A 23,742-nucleotide genomic window follows, 5' to 3' on the forward strand; every position below is an offset into this window, starting at 1 on the left:
ACAAGTGCCAAAAATTTGGTCATGTGCAAATGGCTTGTCAAGGAGATCTAGTCTGTCTAAACTGTGGGTCAAAAGAACATTCGCAAACAGACTGTGACGCCGAAACACCGCAATGTCTGAATTGCAAAGGCGCGCATCCAGCCTACTCCAAATCATGCGACCTCTGGAAAACTGAAAAAAAAAAATCCAGAAGTACAGGGTAGAACGAAAAGTCACATACCAAGAGGCAAGAAAGCAAATTATGCTTAATGCACCTAAGGACACATATGCAGCAGCAATGCAAAAATATCAAACAACAGCAACACAAACTGAAGTATCAGTTCCCCCAACCATATCGATTGCAGATTGGGCTCGATCTATACTGTCACCATCGATGAAACAGACTCCAAAAGAGCAACACCCCTGTCACAGTCCCACCAGCTACCCCACGTAGACCATCAGATATTTCAAAATCAAAAACCGACTCTGTTCCAAACAGGAAGACAAACAATATCACTTCAGTAAATATGGACATTGATAACAATACTAACCCAAATGAACCTATCCTAGACCTTCATGCAGAAGATGTCATGGATACTGGACACCCAACCTTTCCAAGAAGAGAGAAAATAAAACTCAATCACCACAAACAGCCTGGGAATAAAAAAGACTCAGAATCTTCCTCAAGTAACAAAACCAAATAATGCACCAAATCATACAGTGGAACTGTAGAGGAATTTGCAGTAACATTGATGATATCCAAGAGTTAATTGATCGTTACCATCCCGTAGGCATCTGCCTACAAGAGACAAATTTAACACGGCATGTGTCACTCTTAGTTAAAAATTATGCACTCTTTAGAAAAGACAGAACTGCCACAAATAATGCTCACGGAGGGGTAGCCATACTCATAGACTCACAAGTACCTTGCAGATTCATTCCTTTACAAGCTTCCATTGAAGCTGTTGCAACACGTATTGTGATTGGTATTACTTTGACAATTCTCTCTATCTACCTATCACCCAATCACTCCTATACCATCCATGAACTGGAAGATCTTATTCAGCAGTTGACAACCCCCATCTGTTTATTGGGCGACTTCAATGGACACCATCCATTGTGGGGTTCTCCCAATGCAGATGGACGAGGACAACTTATCGAACAGCTTGCTGACAGACAGAAAATCTGACTATACTAAATACTAGCTTGCCAACTTACATCCATCTCTCTACGGGTAGAACTTCTGCAATAGACCTTTCCATATGCTCTCCGATCCTCTTCCCTAGTATTGAGTGGACGGCCCTCGATAACCCGCTAAATAGTGATCACTTTCCGCTAATATATAAGATTCAAACAGGACATTCCATAATTTCCCAAAACTACATAAAATGGAAATTTCACAGAGCAGATTGGGCAAAATTCACTTCCCAAGTGTCCTTTGATGAACAGATCATCGAAACCTGTCCTATTGACACAGCTACTGATCACATCATGAGACAAATACTGACTGCTGCATGCACTGCAATTCCACAATCACAGCCAACAACCCATAGAACCATAAACTATTGGTGGAACGAAGAGTGCAAAGGTGGAAAAAAAGAAAAAAACCGAGCATGGAATCTGTTTCGAAAACACCCCACCACTGCCAATCTTATGAACTACAAGAGACTCAGAGCCAAGGCCCATCACATTAGGAAGAAAGCTAAAAGAGAATCTTGGATTCAGTTTGCGAGCTCGATTAATAAAAATACTGATTCAAGAATAATATGCAGAAAATAAAACAACTAAAAGGCAAAGTTCCCCTATTATCCTCCCCACTTCTCAACTGGAATGGGCAGGATCTTTCTTCTCCTACAGATATAGCGAATGCCCTAGGGAGACCGTTTTTTCACAGTTATCTGCCTCAACAGCATATGATCTATCATTCCAGGAGATCAAAGTATTAGCTGAAAAGTCCAAACTGAACTTCAGACCTATGAGTAAATGTTGTTTACCCTATAATCAGCCGCTTACAATGCTTGAACTTCAAGAAGACATATCCACCTCAAAACACTGTGCTGCAAGCCCCGATGGAATATACTACATAATGCTCCAACACTTAGATAAAGAATCGGTCTCTTCACTGCTCACGTTTTTCAATCGCATCTTTCTTGAACATTGTTTCCCCAGTTCCTGGCATCACTCCTATATAATAGCAATTCCCAAACCAGGAAAAGATCATTCCATTCCTGAAAACTATAGACCTATTTCTCTCACCAGCTGCTTAAGTAAAACCCTGGAAAAAATAATTCACCGTCGACTTACTTGGTTTCTTGACTCTAAAAATATAATTTCTGACAATCAATTTGGTTTCAGGAAAAATTGATCAGCCCTGGATCTCATGGTCAAAGCAGAAACAAACATCAGGAATGCATTCATTCGAAATGAGCATCTCGTCATGGTATGCCTTGATGTAGAAAAAGCCTTCCACACCACATGGCGTTTTGGTATCCTGAGAGATCTGCATTCCCTTAACCTGAGAGGCCACTTACCATAATTCATATTGAACTTCCTTCAGCACAATCCTTTCAAGTCCGATACCGACAAGTTCTCTCCCAAACATATATACAAGAAGAAGGGGTCCCACAAGGCTCGGTGCCACCTTATTTGCAATAAGAATAAATCACATGACTAAAAATATGCCCAGTACTGTGAATTCATACCTCTATGCCGATGATCTCACTTTTTCTTGCAGTTCTCAAAACATGATTTTCATTGAACGGCAGCTCCAAATTTCAATTAATAATATTCAGTTATGGATGGCACAGAATGGGTATCGACTCTCTTGTTCAAAACCTAAAGTAGTTCACTTTTGTAACAAACGGAAGATACATCCAGACCCAAAGGTACACTTAACAAACCAGCCTATCTCAGTTGTGAACAGCATTCGTCTGCTTGGTCTGACTTTCGATAGTAAGTTGAACTTCATAGAGCACGTTAAACATCTAAAGACGTCTTGCCAGAAAAAAATGAACATAGAGTCATTTCTTGTATATCACGGGGTGCAGATCGGTACATGTTACTTACTTCATTTGTATAGAGCCCTAATCAGATCTCGCCTTGACTACGGTGCCCCGGTGTATGATTATGCTAGGGAGAGCGTGCTAGCGCGACTTGCACCAATTCAACACTCTGCCCTGAGGATTTCTATAGGCGCTTATAGAACTTCACCAGTTCAAAGTCTTTATATTGATGCTCATGATCTTCCTCTAAGCCTCAGGAGAAAGATGTTACTTCTTAACTATACAACTAAAATCCAAAGTCTACCTACCCATCCCAATTAGGCCAATACTTAATGACCCACAGTCCACAACATTTTATAGAAATAAACTTAGGGCAATCCAGCCTTTTGCTCTCAGAGCTCAAGCATTATCGCAAACTTGGAATATACATCCTGATAAAGTTTTTCAAGATTTAAGTAGTACAGATCCCCCATTGACGTCTATTAAACCACTCTGTGACAGTTATTTTCTAAACTGGGGAAAACACTCTCTTGCAAATGTTAATATACAACAACTCCATATTGCCCACACACAAAATTATCTGTATTTTTCAAAAATATACACCGATGGATCAAAATCTGAGAGTGGAGTGGGTGCATGAGCCGTTTTCCCTCATAAAACCTTTTCCATATCACTTCCCAATGAATGCAGCAGCTATACAGCTGAATTATATGCCATCAAACTTGCAGTAGAAAATATTCTCCATCTGTCCATCCATAAAAGCATGATATATACAGACTCCTAGAGTGCGATTATAGCTTTACAGAACAATTCTTCTCAAACACATCCTTTAATAAAGCTCATAAAATCCAAACTGATGCATCTTCAGTAACTCCAAGTCACCTTACCCACCTTTATCTCCTCACAGGTAATGATCCTCCACAATGCACACAGTGCAACTGTCCACTCACAATGAAGCATATTCTTATTGAGTGTACTTTATACACCACTGCCCGCCAAGTCTCTTTTAGCTTTCTCCCAAACCTTAAAGAACCCTTGACACTCTACCACATCATAGGTAACGACGCTAATCTGCTGGAGTTCTTTCACTTTACGAAAAAGATCAAATTATATGATCGTTTTTGAGTAGTGCCATCACAATCACCATGCATATGTAACATTCATAACAGTGATAGGTGCAATATGGCCTAAGTAGCCCTTGCACCAAAAAACAACAAAAACATCATGTATACCAATGCTAGAAGTATAGTAAATAAATTTGAAGAATTTGACGTGTTGGTCAAGACATCAAAGGCGCATATTGTTGGCATAGCAGAGACATGGTGTCACACAGATATAAGGAATGCAGAACTGGAATTTGGGGAGTACAATGTGTACAGAAAGGATAGACAGGATAGGAAGGGAGGAGGTGTTATGCTGTCAATTAAGAAAAACATAAAATCAAAAGAAGTGCATCCAGTTGATATAGATGAACAGTGAACTGTTGAGTGAGTTTGGTGTGACATAAGCACTACGAAAGCAAAAATAAGAGTAGGAGTGTGTTATAGGCCTAATGACTCGAATGAGTACAATGAACAATTGTACAGAGAAATAGAGTGGGCTAGTAAATCAGAATGTCTTATAATGGGGCATTTTAACTTCCCAGATATTGACTGGAACTTGTGGGTTGGTCACTCACACACTAGTAACACTTTTGTGGATTTATTGAATGATTGTTTTCTGCAGCAGCAGCATGTTCGAGAGGCAACCAGAGAGAGAGTAATACTCTTGATCTGGTTATCAGCAGTGATCATTCGTGTATTAAGAATTTGCAGATAAAAGAACAATTAGGTGTCAGTGATCACAGTGTACTGATGTGGGATTTACTTAAAGATATAATTACCATCAGGGGTAAAGGAAAGGGATTTTGCTTCCGTAAAGGTGAGTACAGTGGTCTCAGACAGTTTTTAAATTCTGTACAGTGGGATCAACTGACAATGTTACTAACAGTAAATTCTAAGTGGGAAGCATTCAAGGAATTAATCGTGGATGCTACTAAAAGTTTCATACCTATTAAGAAATATTGTTCAAGGTTTAGGCCTAAATGATTATCAAATGAACTAATGAGACTTGTAACAGAGAAGAAAAATGCATGGCATGCATATAAATTATCAAGCGACTCAGAAGCCTATGGCAGATATAAGCTAGTCTGTAATGAGGTCACAAAGGAGGTTAGGCAGGCGAAAGCAGATTACGAGAAATCGTTGGCAAAAGATGCTAAGAAAAACAGCAAGGATTTCTTTACTGATATAAACTCTAAAAGGAAGGGGATGAATCTGATTGGTCCACTTGATATCTATGGTTCAATTGTTGATGATCCTGCTCAGAGAGTAAACAAACTGAATGAGTATTTTGCATCTACATTCACACATGAGGAGTTATTAAGGTTTGAAAATGGCAGAAGGTTATCAAATTGTAGCAGGGTGCTTGCTTAATGATTTTGTAATAACTGAGAACAAAGTGGAGGAGAAATTGTTGAAGGTAAACATAAGAAAGGCACCTGGGGTGGATGGGATCTATCCAGTTACATTAAAGGAGGCAGCAAAGCAACTAAGCAAACCCTTAGCCATAATTATGAGAGGATCCTTGGACTCAAGAGAGGTCCCCATGGACTCGAGATGTGAAATGTATCCCCAATTAACAAAGGCAGGGGGATCGAAGGGTGACACGAGTAATTACAGATCAGTTAGTCTAAATTCAAAAAATAGCAAGGGCTTAATTTTTCAGTACTCACCTTGATCGTATCTTACTATCTGGCACGTTCAAAGGCATTGGGATGAAAATTAGATAGACGGTGCAAGTTAGTGTATTTTATGCTTTAAGGAAATCTAATAATTGGACACTTTGAAGTTATAGTATGAATTAAAGTACAGGCATACCTCGGTTAACGTTACCTCTGATAACGAAGCTTCGATATAACGAAGTCCGCAATTTCAAGCCCCATTTAACATAAAAAAAATATTCCAGTTTAATCACCTGAAATCTAAACAAACTGACGAAATTACGGAAACCTTTTGGGCTTCTCGTGGTTGGTTCGAGAAATTTAAAAAACGGGCCAGGGTTCATAGTGTAAAATTAACAGGAGAAGCCGCAAATAAGTTTTCAGAAAAACTAAAGGAAATAATTGAACGTGAAAATTTTCCACCAAATTTGATGTTCAGTGTTCACGAAAGCGGTTTGTTCTGGAAACGGCTACCAACAAAAAGTTTCATTTCTATTGAAGAAAAACCAGCTGCTGGGTTCAAAGCAGCTAAAGACCGTTTAATGTTACCCTTTCGATCAAATGCCTCTGGCGATTATAAATTAAAATTGTTATTAGTTTACCATTCAGAAAATCCGAGGGCGTTAAAAGGTAACATAAAAATGAATTTACCTGTAATATGGAAAGCAAATAGAAAAGCGTGGGTTACCAAGTATTATTTACTGATTGGTTTGTTAACCACTTTTGTCCTGAAGTAAAACGGTATTGTCAAAAAAACAACTTTGAAGAAAAAGCTCTTTTGTTGTTAGCCAATGCTCCGGGACATCCTACTGATCTTAACACGTTGGACACATGCATTCCTGTCAAAGTTGTGTTTCTTCCAGCAAACACAACTTCTCTGATTCAACCATTGGATCAGGGAGTGATAGCATCATTTAAAGCTTATTATCTGTGTCGAACATTAAGCAATTTAACTGAACTAGAGGATAAAGAGGAAATGACAGTTAAAACGTTTTGGAAAAACTACACCATTAAAAAGGCAATTGAAAACATTGATAGTTCTTGGAAAGAAGTCACTAAGAAATGCTTAAATGGAGTTTGGCGCAAAATATGGCCAGAAGTTGTACTAGAAGAAGAAAATAACATCCAAGAAATTAGAAATGAAGTTATCCAGATGGCTCAATCAATAGGTTTCGAAAATGTCGATGAAGAGGATGTTAGAAATTTATTGAATGCAGAAGATGATGGTTTTTCAGTGGAAGATTTAGAAAACCTTGTTAGCAATGAAGACAAAGATAATGAAGACGAAGTTAAAGAAGTTCCTGCCGAAAAAGTGTTAACAAACAAAGATTTAAAAAGCTGCTTAAATGACATTGAAAACGTTTAAATTTTTTTAGTGAAAATGATCCTGATTTAGGAAGAAGTTTTATTGTTAAGCGATCAGTGTTAAATGCAATAACTCCGTATAGGCAATTGTTAAATGAAAGAGAAAAAAAGCATAAGCAACTTTAGACTCATATTTTAAAATGTGATTTCACTTTGTATGTAAGTTGAATGTTTATTTAATAAAACTTTTCTTTGTTCGAAAAAAAAAGCTTTTCATTTTCTTTACGTAGGAACGTATCCCTATTCTGGCCATAGTATTTTTACCTCTGAAAACGAAGTTTCGCTTAACGAAGTAATTTCGTGGAACGCATCCTATTCGTTATTCGAGGTATGCCTGTACTGTTTTATTGGACTAAATTCAAAAAATAGCAAGGGCTTAATTTTTCAGTACTCACCTTGATCGATCTGCAATTGTTATGGTTTGAATGGCAAGGGGTGACTTGCTTTAAGGTGATTGGTTCTTAAATTAATGGGTGGGTAAATAGTAATTATGATGGAAACGGGATTAAAACATGCGCAAAGAAGTAGAAGTGCACCAACTCCGTCCTTGGTTGTCATTAAATTGGGTTAAATTGGGAATCTCTGAATAGTGGATAAGCCAAAAGTCATAACAAAGGACTTTCGTTAAAAAACATCTTCATTTGGCAAGTTAAATGAAAAGGGAACGCGTACTGTATTTAAGAAGAATTGTGTAATCCCGTGATTCACTTTGTTACTTGCGGGAATCACAGATTGGTGAGATTCCAAACCGGAGAAAGATTGAAGGGGAGTTTCGCATTTATAATATTTAGATCGGAGTGATGACGAAACCATTCTATAATGAGGGCTTCGAATTGTAAAATTTTGTAACTGTTTTTTAATTTTAATATGATAATAGCTGAGTCAACTAAGGGAGTATGGTTGTTGGAGTGGGCATGCAAAGTAAGTTCAGTGCTAGATTGTCCAGTTCTGAAGCTATTGTAGTGGTAGTATGCTCTGGTATTGGATGATTGGGTTGAACCGAATTTGGTTGTGGTACTACCAATGTAACAGGCGTTACAATTGTGTTGACATTTTATTAAATAAATAATATTATTCATTTTGCTTGTGGGATATTTATCTGTTTCTTTATATTTATTGAAAAGTGATCCAAGTTTGTTATAAGTGAAAAAAATAAGAGTGATGTCTGTACCTGCAAATAATCGCCAAAATTGTCCTGCAAGATTACTATGATAAAGAAGGACAAGACGTGTTTTACTGTTTTTGATGTGTTTTATGGGGGTTATTGATATTATTTTTTGCGATGGAAATGGTATGTTGGATTAATTTTGGAGGGTAATTTCTGGCTATGAATTTTTTTGTGAGATATTGTAACTCATTGGATAGGTCGCCTTGTGAGTTGCTGAATTTAATGGTGTTGTAGATTTGGTTATAGAGAACGGATTTTTTTTATGTTGAAAGGTTGATGTGATGTGAAATGTAGGAATTTCCTTGTGTGTGTGTGTGTGTGTGTGTATGTTTTCTATAGATCTTAGTTCCTAGTTTAGTACCTGATTTATATATTGTGAGATTGAGAAAATTAATTTGCTTATTGGTTTCTATTTCGAGTGTGTATTTAAGTCTGTTGTGAATTGAATTGAATTTTGTAAAAAGATTATCAATTATAGTTTTGTTTCCTATTAAAAGTACATCGTCGTACCTCATGTATCACTTTATCTCGGAAGGGTAAGGTTGTCGGATTTTATTTTCAACTGTGGCTAAGTAAATTTCGGAAAGGGGAGCAGAGATGCCTAAGCCCATGGGTAACCCGAATATTTGTTGGAAGATCTGATTGTGAAATCTGAAATGCCTGGCGTCTAATAGTAGAGAGGCGAGTTCTAAAATATTGTTTATAGAAAGGGAGGTGCGATTAATGAGACTATTGTCAGAAGTTAAATATCCACGAAGGGCTTGTAAGGTGAAAGATATATGTACATTGGTGTATAGTGAAATGACATCAGACGATGCTAGAATATCATCGTCAGCAATTATGGTGGTTTTAATTTTCTCAAAGGCTTGTTTGGTATTACTGATTTTAAATTTGGAAAACCTGGTGAGTGGAGATATGACTCTTACTAGAAATGAGGATAGGTTTGCGAAGGCGGATTTACTAAAAGAAATAATTGGTCTTAAGGGGTGGCCTGGTTTATGTAGTTTGGTAATTCCAAACATATGGGGGAGAACATTGCTTCGTATACCAATCTGCTGTAAGGTATGTAGGGTGATTTCTTTATTAGACCAGAGTTTTCTAAGGATAATGTCAAGCTTGTTTTTTTAATTTGGATATATTATAGGAATTATTAATTATATAGGTGTCTTGGTCTGCTAGAATTTGTTCCATTTTTTTCTAAGTGGCTTTATCTAAAATTACTATGGTATGTCCTTTGTCTGTTTTTTGGATAATAATGTCAGGGATTTTACTTAGTTTATGAATATCATTGAGTTGTTGTTTGGATATATTAGATTGGAAGGGGAGTTTTGAGTTAATAATAATGTTAGTCTGATGTAAAATGCGCCATTTGTCGGGGTGATGTTCGAGTTTTGTTGGAAGTTCAATAATACTTTCTTTTATGGGATATTGATGGCTTTTTATCACAACATTGAATCCATGTTCTAAACTTGTGAGTTCGGTAGGAGTAAACGTTTTAGAAGAAATGTTAACTGTGGAAATTTGTGGAGCCGTTATTTTTGTTTCCTGGGTAAGTGTGATCCATTTTTTAGAATATCTTAGTTCAACCTCTTTAAGGGCTGCATTAATACGTATATTGTTGAGGTTTGTGAATTCGATCCAGGTATTAGGTTGCATGTTTCTCTTAAGTTTAAATTTTAAATAATGTATCTGGTGTTGCAGCTGATATTTCTTATTAAATCTTTTCTGTAGTTCATCTCGTATGATGGTGATGGAAGTTTGACGCATGGGTATTTTTTGTAGATTTAATTTGGAAATATATGGGCGAATTTCGGAATCACATTGTAATTTTGGCATTTCTGTAGAAAGGTGATATGAAATTTATTAATGAAATGCTTGATAAGTATTTGTGAAAATCGTATCTTACTATCTGGCATGTTCAAAGGCATTGGAATGAAAATTAGATAGATTGTGCAGATTAGGTTATTTTATGCATTAAGGAAATCTAATAATTGGACACTTTGAAGTTATAGTATGAATTAAAGTACTGTTTTATTGGACTAAATTCAAAAAATAGCAAGGGCTTAATTTTTCAGACTCACCTTGATCGATCTGCAGTTGTTATGGTTTGAATGGCAAGGGGTGACTTGCTTTAAGGTGATTGGTTCTTAAATTAAGGGGTGGGTAAATAGTAATTATGATGGAAACGGGATTAAATTATGCGCAAGGAAGTAGAAGTGCACCAACTTCGTCCTTGATTGTCATTAAATTAGGTTAAATTGGGAATCTGTAAATAGTGGATAAGCCAAAAGTCGTAACGAAGGACTTTCGTTAAAAAACGTCTTCAGTTGGCAAAGTTAAATGAAAAGGGAACGCGTACTGTATTTAAGAAGAATTTTGTAATCCCGTGATTCACTTTGTTACTTGCGGGAATCACAGATTGGTGAGATTCCAAACCGGAGAAAGATTGAAGGGGAGTTTCGCATTTATAATATTTAGATTGGAGTGGTGACGAAACCATTCTATAATGAGGGCTTCGAATTGTAAAATTTTGTAACTGTTTTTTAATTTTAATATGATAATAGCTGAGTCAACTAAGGGAGTATGGTTGTTGGAGTGGGCATGCAAAGTAAGTTCAGTGCTAGATTGTCCAGTTCTGAAGCTATTGTAGTGGTAGTATGCTCTGGTATTGGATGATTGGGTTGAACCGAATTTGGTTGTGGTACTACTAATGTAACAGGCGTTACAATTGTGTTGACATTTTATTAAATAAATAATATTATTCATTTCGCTTATTGGATATTTATCTGTTTCTTTATATTTGTTGAAAAGTGATCCGAGTTTGTTATGTGGAAAAAATAAGAATGATGTCTGTACCTGCAAATAGTCGCCGAAATTGTCCTGCAAGATTACTATGATAAGGAAGGACAAGAAGTGGTTTACTATTTTTGATGTGTTTTATGGGGTTATTGATATTATTTTTTGCAGTGGAAATGGTATGATGGATTACACTCCGATCTAAATATTATAAATTTATTTCTCCACTTGTTCTCAAAACCTGTGCTCCTGAACTTACTCCTATTCTTTGCCGCCTTTTTTCACTTTCTTATTCCAAAGGTGTTTTTCCTTCTGCTTGGAAATTTGCTCATATCCAGCCAGTTCCTAAAAAGGGTGACAAATCCCTCCCATCCAATTATCGTCCCATTGCAATTACTTCTACTCTTTCTAAAGTAATGGAGAAATCAATTAACCGCCAACTCTTAAACTACCTAGAAACCTTCCATCTCATCAACGATCGCCAGTATGGATTCCGTCAGTGTCGATTCACTGGTGATATTCTGGCTTATGTTACCCATTTATGGAATTCTAATTCTGCTTGGAAATTTGCTCATATCCAGCCAGTTACTAAAATTACTTCAATTACTTCTACTCTTTCTAAAGTAATTGAGAAATCAATTAACCGCCAACTCTTAAACTGTAAGAGTTGGCGGTTAATTGATTATGTTACCCATTTATGGACTAATTCAATGGAAAGGTTCGGTGAAACACAAGTAGTTGCTGTTGACATCTCAAAGGCTTTCGATCGTGTTTGGCATAAAGGTCTTCTAAACAAGCTTCCATCTTATGGTTTACCAACTGTTTTTAGTAATTGGTTATCCAGTTTTCTCTCTGATCGCTCACTGAGGGTGATGGTAGATGGCTCTCTGTCTTCTAACTTCTCCACTAATGCCGGTGTCCCCCAAGGTTGAGTTCTTTCCCCCACTCTTTTTCTCTTGTATATTAATGACCTTCTTCCATTGACTGGAAATCCTATCCATAGTTTTGCCGATGATAGCACATTGCATTCCACTTTTCATTTTGAGAAACCTTGTTCTGCTCAATCAGCTTCAACTTCTTGAAAATCTGCTACCAATTCCTTAAATGCCGATCTCAAGTAATTCTCCAGTGGGGCAAAGACAACTTAGTCGATTTCAACTCTTCTAAAACTCAGTCTTGTCTTATATCTCACAAAAAGGATTGTTCTGCTCCTATGCTTATCTTTAGTGACACACCGATTTCTAGGCAAAATGATATCTCTTTTGGGGATTACCCTGACTTCTAATCTCTCTCTCTTGGCACAAACACATTACAAATATTGCTTCCTCTGCATCTAAAAAACTTGGTCTTCTCTTTCGCTCTCGGCATTACTTTTCTTCCAAACAGCTGCTCACTCTGTATAAATTGCAAATCCACCCTGCCATGGAATATTGTTCCCACATCTGGGGCGGTGCCCCCAAAACCTCTCTCAGGCTTCTTGATTCAGTTCAGAAGAGGGCAGTTAGGTTAATTAATGATTCATCTCTAACAGAGTCTCTTCACTTGCTGTCTCATAGACGTACTGTTTCTGCTGCATGCCTCTTCTACAAATACTTCCATGGGTACTGTTCTTCTGAATTGGCTTCTATAATTCCCGTTCTCTCTCGCTCTCTCTTTCAAAACAGTCCGAACACGTGCCGCCAACATCCATTTGCTGACAACTCCATCCATTGTCTCACAGAACCAATTTTTCATCTTCCTCGTTTATTCATTCAAATGCCGTTTTCTGGAACAACCTTCCTTCATACGTATTTCCTGAAAATTACAGTCTACAGAAGTTCAAGTCCAATGTCAACAAATATCTTCTTTCGTCTTCTCAATCTCCAACCCAAGCACGGTACTAAGTACTATAGGTTCTAATACCTCTCGTGTTTGGGGTTTACATAAAAAAAAAAAAAAAAATGCATTGTTAATTTTAACTTCCTAGGAAAATTTGCCCAATTATATACATTAAAACAAATAATTTAATACATACTTACGTCTTTTGAGAACACTGGAAGTTTATCTGCAACTAGTTGTTTGTTAAATAGAACTCGTGACGCACTTTGCATACATAACAAAAAGCCAACTGACAGGCGATTACATTGCACTTGCACTGGAGAGGATCTAACCACCCACTTTAAATAGGGCCTGTCTAACAGGCAAGTTTGGTTACTACATATAAATTGAGAGTAAACCCACCATGTAGTTTACTTACCAAATTTTAGGTGAGTAAATAAAAGACCAACTTTTCTTGCTACTTGCTGAATATTTCACTACCCATTTTTAACTAAAAATATTTTTTTTCCCCTGAGACCTTCCTGCAACCCTCAAAAATATCCAAGTAACCACAAGTTTGGAAACCACTGATCTAGAGGCTTAGAAGATTTTTTTTTTTTTTTTTTTTAAATTCAAAATTTAAAAGTCTGAAAAATAGATACACTGCTTCAAGAAAATATTCAATAAATTGAGATTATTAATAATCTCAATTTTGTTTTTCCAAATTGAATCCCCCCCCCCCCCACACACACACTGCACACGTATGCATACATACAAATATGCACTTTTTACATGGTCTAAGTCCCAAAAGCTATGAGGATAGTTCAGAGTGTATATTTGAGATTTTCCTTATCTTAAAGAAAGGGTGTCTTAACCATAAAACAGCTGCAGACATTGTTGATACCCTAAGAATGATATTTGTTGCCAAAAAGAAGAAAATGGGAGAGAGAGTTAGCATACTCTTAAATATATATATTCATTTAAGATTATATAAGTTAACATTAAATGGCAGTTTCCATTTATAAATTATAAGTTATATGATTTAAAATAATTTAATATGAGGTCATTATGCATACATGTATATAAATGATTAAACCAGAACAAAATTATTTTCATATTTTTCTTTTAGGACAGAAAAGCAGTGGACAATACTTGTTTGTGGAGAAGGTCTTGAAGTAATTCATTTACAGGAAGAAAGTGGTACTGGGATTAAACAGGAAGAAATATAGTATTGTTTGGATAATGTGCAAATGTGCACTTAATTTTCAAACATGTTTTTCACAAGAATGCACAAAAATGATGGATATGAAGGTTTCATATTGAAATTGTTAAATTCCAAACATTTCATTCATCTTTTCTTAGCTAAAAATGTAATAAACTTATTACTGTAATAAATTGTGTACAAAAAATTATTTTAGTCAAATTGGAATTAAATCTTAGAAAAGGAAGAATCAATTGAACCTCTTTTTCTTTCTGATCATTTAATTCTCATGTATAAAGTGTTGTATCTCATCATGGTAACATGAATCAGATTAATTCTGTAATTTTCAGACTGGGAGCTTTAGTTATTCCATACAGTATTGATTCAGAACTTTGCTATCTTGTACCACTATTATTATTTGTTTGTGCTTGACTATCTCATGTGTTAAGCATTGTATCAGTGAGAAATGAATTACAGTAAACTGTTGATTACACAGTTTAACAAGTATTGTTTTATCAGAAAAAAATATGTGGAGTGGATTGGTCTTTGAATGCTGATTCCAAGTCTGTTTTCAGTTTTCCCTCTAGCACAACTAGTTTTTGTGATGAAACCGATTACATTAACATGATGAGACTAATTATACTACTTACATACCTATTCATCCAGCGTACATAAATAATCATTATTTATTATTGTTTATACATTCATATTGAAATAATTCTTGAATCTATATCTATATCCTTGTTATTTCATAATTTAATTATTTAATTATAAATTGTTTAAGGTAGGATCTGGTGATTAATTGAAAATAATTAATTTGAAACACATTCGTCATCATGCCTCCAAAGGATAAAAATCACCTTAACCAATTCTGCTATGTGTGCAGTTCTTTCCTAACTAAATCAACGCAGCTTACATTCAGAATGGATATTCAGAAGATTTACCACTTTATACTTCAGCTCTCCTCTAGTAGAATGAGGTTTAGGCACCACATATTTGTACCACTTGTTTGAATGGATTATGTGACTAGTTGAACAAAAGGAAAAAGTTAATGACAATTTCCATACCCACAAGGGAACTAAAAGATCACAATGATGATTGTTACTTCTCTAATGTGAGTAACTGGATTCTCAGCAGAGAATAAGCACAAGGTTGTTTATCAAAACTTGGATTCAGTGACGAAACTAATCCCTCACATGACTACCAATTGCGGTTCCTCCACTGCAATCTGTATAAGACAAAATGAAATGATGGGGACATGAGAACGTCAGCCAGAGCTGTTTATCCAAGATAAAATGGCCTCATTAAAAATGTGGCCCTTTCCAAAGATAAAGCCAAACTTCTCACCTTGAGACTTAAAGCAAAAACACTTGGTTTATAAGAACATAAACAGAGTTGGTGCAAGAGTTTTTGCCAGTATTATTGAGGATACCTTAAAGGTTCAGGGAAACTGCTAGTTTGGGTGGGACAAGAGTAATATAGATATGTGTTTATCTGATAATATTGGTCAAAGTAACTCTTGCACCAACTCTGGGTTCTTGTTAGTTACTGCAACAGACCATATTAGCAAGATGATCTGAGAGCAGAAACGTTTCAAATGAGCCGGTAGCTAATGCCAGAGAAATGAACTTAAATAACTTTAAGGGGGTGTGTCAGGATAGTCAACTATACAAGAGCACTTAAGTCTTAATTGTTTATACAGAAGTTTCATCAATAAAATGAGTGAATTGAACTGCTGGTTAGCAAGTAATGCTAACATAATAGGGCTTACGGAAATGTGGTGCTTCCCGGAGATAGAGTATGATGAGTTTCAGTACAGTATGTATAATGTATTTAGGAAGGACAAGGCAAATAGAAGGGATGGAGGGGGCGTGCTTCTTATCAAAAGCAGCCTGAGCGCAGTGAAAGCTTTCCCGGATTCAAGACGTTTCGCGTGCTAGTATAGAATCTGTATAGTGTGAGATAGTTGGAAGCAAAGGTATAATGAGAGTGGGAGTAATCTACAGGCCAGGTGATTGTGAAGATTATGTTAAGAGCCTCTACATGCAAATGGAAAAAAGGGCAAGTAAGCATCAATGTCTTATTATGGGTAATTTTAATTTGCCTCTAATTGAGTGGGACAAATGGGAAAACTCCACATGGAGGACAAAATTTTTAAATCAACTAGATGATTGTTATTTGTATCAACATGTCAGGGAAAGTACTAGGGAAAAAGAATACTCTAAACCTCATCATCACCCATGAATCAAATGACATAATAGGGCTGACAGTACAGGAACCAGTAGCAGGAAGTGATCACGGAGTTCTGTGGTGGATGATGAAAAGAGAGAGGTAGCAGTACTTAAAGGCAAAAGAATGGATTATAATTTCAGGAAAGGAAATTACAATGGCTTAAGGTGCTACCTGGCCTCTATTAACTGAGGAGATATCTCATAGAGAGTGAATACAACTGAATTATGGTATACCTTTAAAACATTATTAATCACAAAAGCCTTGAATGCTTGTATACAGTAGACTTTCAAAATAACGGTACCTTCGGAAATTCAAGGTGCCATTATTTCGATTTTTCCGTTATCTAGAAAGTTTTATTTTTAATGTATTTAATGCAAAAATAATGAGACCAATAAGAAATAGGAAGATTAAGAATGCAATTTCATTAACTGCACACATATAAAACAAACATCTTGATGATTCAATGTTATATTCTGCCATTAATACACTCCTACTTATGCTTAGTTCTATTTTCTTTATTATATCAAGTTTAGTCTGTGCAGTAGCACAGTGGTATCATCACCATCTTCCCCACACTGGGTGGAAAAAGCCCGGGTTCAAATCCCATTGATGATGCGAGGAACTTTTATAGGCTTTTTTTTTTTTTTCACTCTGTGGCTGAGTTAGTGGGTCTCACGTGCAGATAGCAAGGTCCCCCCCCCCAGAAACTGGGGTTTCTCATCCAGAAAAACAGGCAAATCGACCAGAGAACATATGCAATTTACAGAATTAACTATGAATTAACTTTCCAGATGACCTTAATGTAATAGTTTGGATTATATCAAGTTTGTCATTTCTCTGTATGAGGTTTATTAACTCTAGGAGCCATAATGTTTTACATTTATTTTAAATTAAAATAAATGTAAACAGCGGTATAATCCATAATATCAGTAGAGAATTCACTTTTAAAATGGGGAACATAAACAAATATAGTAATCACGTGATTTGCCATTTTCTTTTTTCAGCACTGCAAGACATCTGTGCTGTATACATCCGATCTCAATGTGCCATTATTTTGAATGTGCCGTTATTTCAACAGTCTACTGTACTACTAAAAAAATACTACACGAGGGAGATTCCAAGTTGAATGAATAAGGAAGTTGCCAGATTACTTGAGCAGAAAAAGACAGCATGGAAAAGTTACAGAGCAATAAAAAGTACTGAAGCCTATAACAGCTACAAATTGATTTGTAATAGTGCCACAGAAAAAGTTAGGCTGACAAAGGCAGATTATGAGAAATTGCTGGCAAAGAGAGCAAAAAGTGGGGATAAGGAACATTTCACACGTATATAAATGTAAAGAAGAGAATGACAAACCAGATTAGACCCTTATGTAATGGACATCGGATAGTATTAGATACCCCAGAAGTTGCAGATGAAATGAACAGTTACTTTGCATCGATATTTATAGAAGAAAAGCCCTTTGTGTCAATGAGATATTATCAGAGTGAAGTTGAAAAAAATGTAATTAATGATGTTGAAATTTCACATGTTCATTTAATGAAAAACTTTCAAGCCTACAGGCCAGTAAGGCTCATGAGGTTGATGGCATATACCCTATAATCTTAAGGGAGGCAGCAAGTGAGTGCATTGAACCATTGAGGCTAATTATGAGATCATCAGTGGACTTGGGAGTAATTCTGTTGGATTGGAAAAATGCCAATGTATGTCCAGTACATAAGGGCAGTTCTAAGAGTAAAGTGGGAAATTAATGTCTGGTCAGTCTAACTTCAGTAGTATGGGAAATCATGGAGGCAATGAGCAAGAGTGGAATTCAGGATTATTTAGATAGAAATGGAATTCTGGAGGATACTCAGCATGGTTTTGTAAAGAGAAAATCATGTTTAACTAATCTGGTTAGATTACAGTATAGTTTAGGGCTAGAGCCTCAGATTGTGTAGGAAGTTAACTAGCATACAAGTTAGTGCAATTGCATTGTTTCTGTATGTAGCCAACTACTTAAGTAGTTATAAATTGGCATCATTAAGTATATCTCATATTGTGAATACCTTCACGAGTTGCCATGATATTGCACTACCTTGAATAATCTGGAGAGTTAATTCTGGTAACGATGCTCAAAAGGTAAAACTTGCTAACGTTATGCCTGTCTCCTCTCTCTTTTTGTAATTTTATAATTTTTGTAATTTTGTACACTTTTGTAATTTTTCCTGCGCATGAGATAAAAAAATTGGATAATTCTATTTACATGTTCGTCAAACATTTCTTTTTTACTTCTATCAAATGCAGCATGCATAGTAACTCGGAGAGTTCCTGTATTTTTTTTTTTTTTTTTTTTTTTTCAGGAGCATTAGCAACTAAGGCCATATTGCTCTGGGGATATGCGGTGGTCATTCCCTGACCTTTGCGCATCCTCCGTATTTGGTGGTCACAGGCTCAAACCCCAGTCTAATCAAGAAGCATGTGCTATGCACTGCTGGTCCTGCCTACCTGGCTACGGAGGTGCCAATGAGTTTCTAAAAATTTATTTATGTTTTTATATGATTTAATATTTCATGGAAAAGGAAACACATTTCACCATAATAATGCGAAAACCCACAGAATTCCAGCTATCGGCACTATAGCAAATGCAAGAAGATCGAGTTAACTACCCGTTTATAATTGATTACACTAATAGAAAAGCCCAATAAACCGGAAACTGCAAATTGTTTTTATTGTTTTATGGTAGTGACCTACAGAAATGTGCTTTAGAAAAATATCACGAAGGCGATAACAACTAGTGAGTCAACAGCAGGGATTCACAAAAAGGAATGGAAACATTGAAAATTACATCTAACATAATATGTAGCAGGGTTTTCCCAGCAAAAAGCTCAAAAATACTGTGTTATATGAGATTTCCAGCAATTCTCAAACCGTGTTAGAGAGAAACCTTATAGAAGTACTGTGTTGTGCGAGGATTGCCACAATTTATCAATCATGTTAGAGCAAAACTGTGTTGTAGAAGTACTGTGTTATACAGGGAGGGGGGGGGGTTGCCTGTAATAGAATAAACTTATCTGCAAAAAGTTATAAACCTCCCAAACACTTTCTCGTTCATTTCACAAATATCAGTGTTCTAATCTCAATGATGTCCATATCCACTTACAGCCTGCCCCATGTACTTTTTCTGACAGACTCCCAGTTATCAGTTGATTCAACCAATGTTCATCTCAGTTGTCTGAATCATTCACTGTATGATTCCTTTCACTTCAAAGGTGGTAATTGTGCATACGTCCATTCTGATATTCCCTGTCAGATACTTAGTAATTTGGAATCACCTCCTTTGGTCTTCTCTGGCTTAAAATCTCTCTACCACATTCTGTCAAATTCATTTGTTGCTTCTATTGTTCTCCCAAATCCACCAATCGCTTGGAACTCTTTGACTTCCTCTCTTTGAAACTTGAGTTTCTCTAGTCCAACTCTCCTAACAGTTAGGTAATTTTTCTTAGTGATTTTAATGTTCACAACTCCATATTCTAGTCGCATGGACCAGCTGGTCGAAATACGAAGGCTTTTGCAATTACTAATGACCTCGCACAGATCATTCATTTACATACCAGATGATCCTAACCACGCAGCCAACACGTTTGATCTTTTTCACACAAAGAACCCTTCTAAGTACACTGTTGAGGTGAGTAGCCCTCTAGGCACCTCAGATCACAATTGGTGATGGTCTCTTCTCCAATGGAGCCTTTCTCTGATGGTGGCCAGTCTCAACCTCATTGTTTGGCATTACAAGAATGCAAAATGGAATGACGTGCAAGATTTATTTTCTTCTTTTATTTGGTCGGATTAATGTTTTAAATCTTCTGATGTCAATGTTTGCTCAGATGGTGTCAGTGAAATTATTCTTTTAGGGATGGAATCTTTTATTTCACAATCCACCTTAAAATCTCGTCCTTAATCTAAACCTGATTTTCCAATAAATATGCTAAGACCATTCAAGAGAAGAATGTTGTATATCATAATTGGCTTGTTTCCAAATCTCCAGGTTCATTTTCTATCTACCACAGCTCGCAACAGTTACAAAGCAGTTATTAATCAGTCCAAACATGATTTTGAACAGGCTAAGAGTAGAAAATTACCTCTTGTCCAAATGGGCAAAGATTTTGCCCATCTCTGTTCCCACCTCTGTCAAAACAAGATGGTTTTATTGTCGCTTCAGCCAAACATAAAGTCGACCTGCTAGCATCCCATTTTTCTTCCAACTCGTGTATTGATGATCTTGGTAAACCACCTCCCACCATTCCCCATACACTCCATTCAGTGCCGGTCTTCCTTCAAAAAAATGGCAGAAGGATCTTGATCAATTGTGATGCTAAGAAAGTACCATGTCCTGATGGTATTTCTCCACTTATTCTCAAAACCTGTACTCCTGAACTTATTCCTGCCCTGTGTTGCGTTTTTTTCACTTTCTTATTCCAAAGGTGTTTTTCCTTCTTGGAAATTTGCTCATCCAGCCAGTTCCAAAAAGGGTGACAAATCCCTCCTATCCAATTATCATCCCATTGCAATTACTTCTACTCTTTCTAAAGTAATGGAGAAATCAACCACTAACTCTTAAACTTTAACTGTCTAAAAAACTTCCACTTGATCAATGATTGCCAGTATGGATTCCTTCAGTGTCGATCTACTGGTGATATTCTGGTTTATGTTATCCATCAATGGACAAATTCAATGGAAAAGTTTGGTGAAACTCAAGCAGTTGCTCTTGACACAATCAAATGTGACACAATCACATTTGATTGTGTTTGGCATAAAGATCTTCTAAATAACCTTCCATCTTATAGTTTGCCAACTGTTTTTTTGTAATTGGGTATCCAGTTTTCTCTTTGACTGTTCACTGCAGGTGATGGTAGATGGCTGTCTTCTAAATTCCTGTCTTGTCTTATATCTTTCAAAAATGATTCATCTGCTCCTTGCCTAAATATAGTTATAATTTTACTGCAATGGTTTCTGAAGGTTTTTTTTTTTTTTAATATGGTTTTTGTACATAAATTGCATGTTGGTCACTCACATCCTGTTTGATTTTTTACAAGATTGCAGGAGCTATCAGGTGCTTCATGTTGATGGTTAATTTCTGGTATGCTGTTCAACAAACAGCGAATAGCAGACCAGACCATCTCTGACTTTTCGTACTAACTCCTCTGCCTAAGATTTGATAGCGTGTGACTTTATTCTGCACCATGCTTGATTATAATAATTATAATTATTATAATATCATTATTATATCATTAGAATTAATAATAATAATTATTATTATTATTATTTGATGAATTAAACTGCACACCATCACAAGTACTGGTGATTTTTCTTCCAATCTTATTATTTACAGCAGTCTCCTCAATGCCCCAAAGAAGAAATTCAACAAGAGATGGACAACCGAGGAAATAAAATTCAACTAAAATGAATTGCAGTCAGAAGGGATGAATAGATCTCTCTAATGAGATACATTATTCCAACTTTCAGTATACTGAAATCTCCAAAAAACCATGAAATCTGAGTACCTAAACTGCAAAATCAGACCATGTGTACCAAATCCAGTCTGCTGATATAAATGCTGAAAATACAATATACCCCACTTACAAAGGTGCATTTTCAGAGGAATGAGAGAAATGGGGAGGGGAAGAAAAGAAATTACAATGATATAAAACAGAAAATAACATGACATGTTATGAGGCAAAGTGAATACAACCACAACATCCAAATAGACCCACTTGTGCCCAAGTTAAGCACAATATGAAAGCAACAGAAACAAAAGCAGATATGGCCATCCCATCAAAAGAATCCATTTCAGGTTTGGTACTCTTGCTGCTTACAGTTCAAACAACACAAGAAGACCCAAACAGGAAACAAAACACGCCATTATCAATTTTACCAAATTCAGGTATCAGTAAAGTACGATGAAAGATCATCATCAGCCATTTTCAATCCACTACAGGATGAAGGCCTCTCCAGCAACTTTCCAGTTCCTTCTGTTTTGTACAATGGCCATACACTTACTATTACTATCCACGAATTTGTGAATTTCATCTGTCCATCTCTGTTGTTATCTTCCAGGTCTTCTTCTAGCTCCTCTTGGGTACCATTGTGTTATTTTCTTAGTCCATCTGTCATCATGTCTTCGAGCTATGTGTCCTGCCCAAGACCATTTTAGCTCTTTAGAATGTCCTTTACTTGAGTTTGCTGTCTAATCCATGTGTTTCTCTTGTTATCTAACAGTCTCATTCCTAATACAATTCGTTCCATTCTTCACTGTGTAGTTCTTAGCATCTCTTCCATTCTTTTGGTGAGTGCCCAAGTTTCACTTCCATAAGTCATGGTGGGGAGTATACATTGGTTCATTATCTTACATTTCAGACAAATTGGGATATTGCTCCTCAGTATGTGACTATATTTCCTGAATGCTATCCATCCAAAATTTATTCTTCCCTTGACTTCCAGCCATTTATCATTATTACTTATCCTTATTATAGCTAATGACTTGTCCCAGATAAGTATATGAATCCACCTTTTCAATTATTGCTCCTTCAATCATTATATCCCTTTCTGTGGCATAATTGTTCATCATTATTTTTGTTTTAGCCATATTCATTTTTGGTCCGAAATCCTTATTAACTCTGCATAACTGATTAAGATTTTCCTCTAATTCTTTGGGATTGTGACTTATGATCACAATGTCATCTGCAAATCATAAATGGTTTAGGCACTCTCCATTCACATCGACTCCTTTCTGCGACCAGTCTAATCTTCTGAAAGCTTCAAGGGCAGCAGTAAACAAATTCTGAGATACTGTCGAACTCCTCTCTCAATTTTAAATTTGCTACTGTCTTTGTCTAGTCTAATAAAGGAGGTAGCGTTCTCATATATTTTCTTCAAAAGTATAATATATGGGGTATCTATGCCATATCTTTCCAGTGCCCAAAACCTTGCCTTATGCTGTAGGGAGTCAAATGCCTTTTCATAATCCAAAAAATACCAGGCATAATGATGTTTTATATTCATTTGCTTTCTCCATTAGCTGTGTTATTATGTGAAGATGATCCATAGTTGAGAATCCTATCCTAAAACCAGCTTGCTCTTTCAGTTGTTTCTCATCGAGTATTCTTTTTAATCTGTTAGTAATGGCCCCTTGTGAACAACTTGTAGATATAACAAGCTAATTGGTCTATAATTTCCAATTTCTGATTTATCTCCTTTCTTATGCAGCAAAACTATGATTGCATTATTCCACTGCATAGGCATCACACCTTTTCTAATACACTTTGTGAAGAGTCTTGCCAGTTTTTGTGTTATGTCTCTTCCTCCCAATTTTAGCAACTCTACAGTAACTTCGTCATCCCCCAGGGCTTTCTGATTCTTTATTTTCTTCAAAACATGTTCTACCTCATCAGGAAGGATATCA

The 23,742-nt window shown here is 36.3% G+C and overlaps 1 protein-coding gene across 1 annotated transcript in view; it reads left to right on the plus strand.

Annotated features, from left to right (window-relative positions):
• The window catches only part of LOC150083207 (tRNA (34-2'-O)-methyltransferase regulator WDR6), a 760,490-nt gene extending 746,393 nt beyond the window's left edge, over window positions 1-14,097 (plus strand). Inside the window, exon 24 of the mRNA XM_090378434.1 lies at window positions 13,998-14,097. Coding sequence (XP_090234560.1) covers window positions 13,998-14,097 — 100 coding nt within the window. The remainder of the gene's footprint in view (window positions 1-13,997) is intronic.
• The last annotated feature ends 9,645 nt before the right edge of the window (window positions 14,098-23,742 follow it).

This window comes from Mastigoproctus giganteus, chromosome 7 (assembly GCF_048544385.1).
Source record: "Mastigoproctus giganteus isolate SK-2022 chromosome 7, ASM4854438v1, whole genome shotgun sequence".
NCBI classification, from domain to species: domain Eukaryota; kingdom Metazoa; phylum Arthropoda; class Arachnida; order Uropygi; family Thelyphonidae; genus Mastigoproctus; species Mastigoproctus giganteus.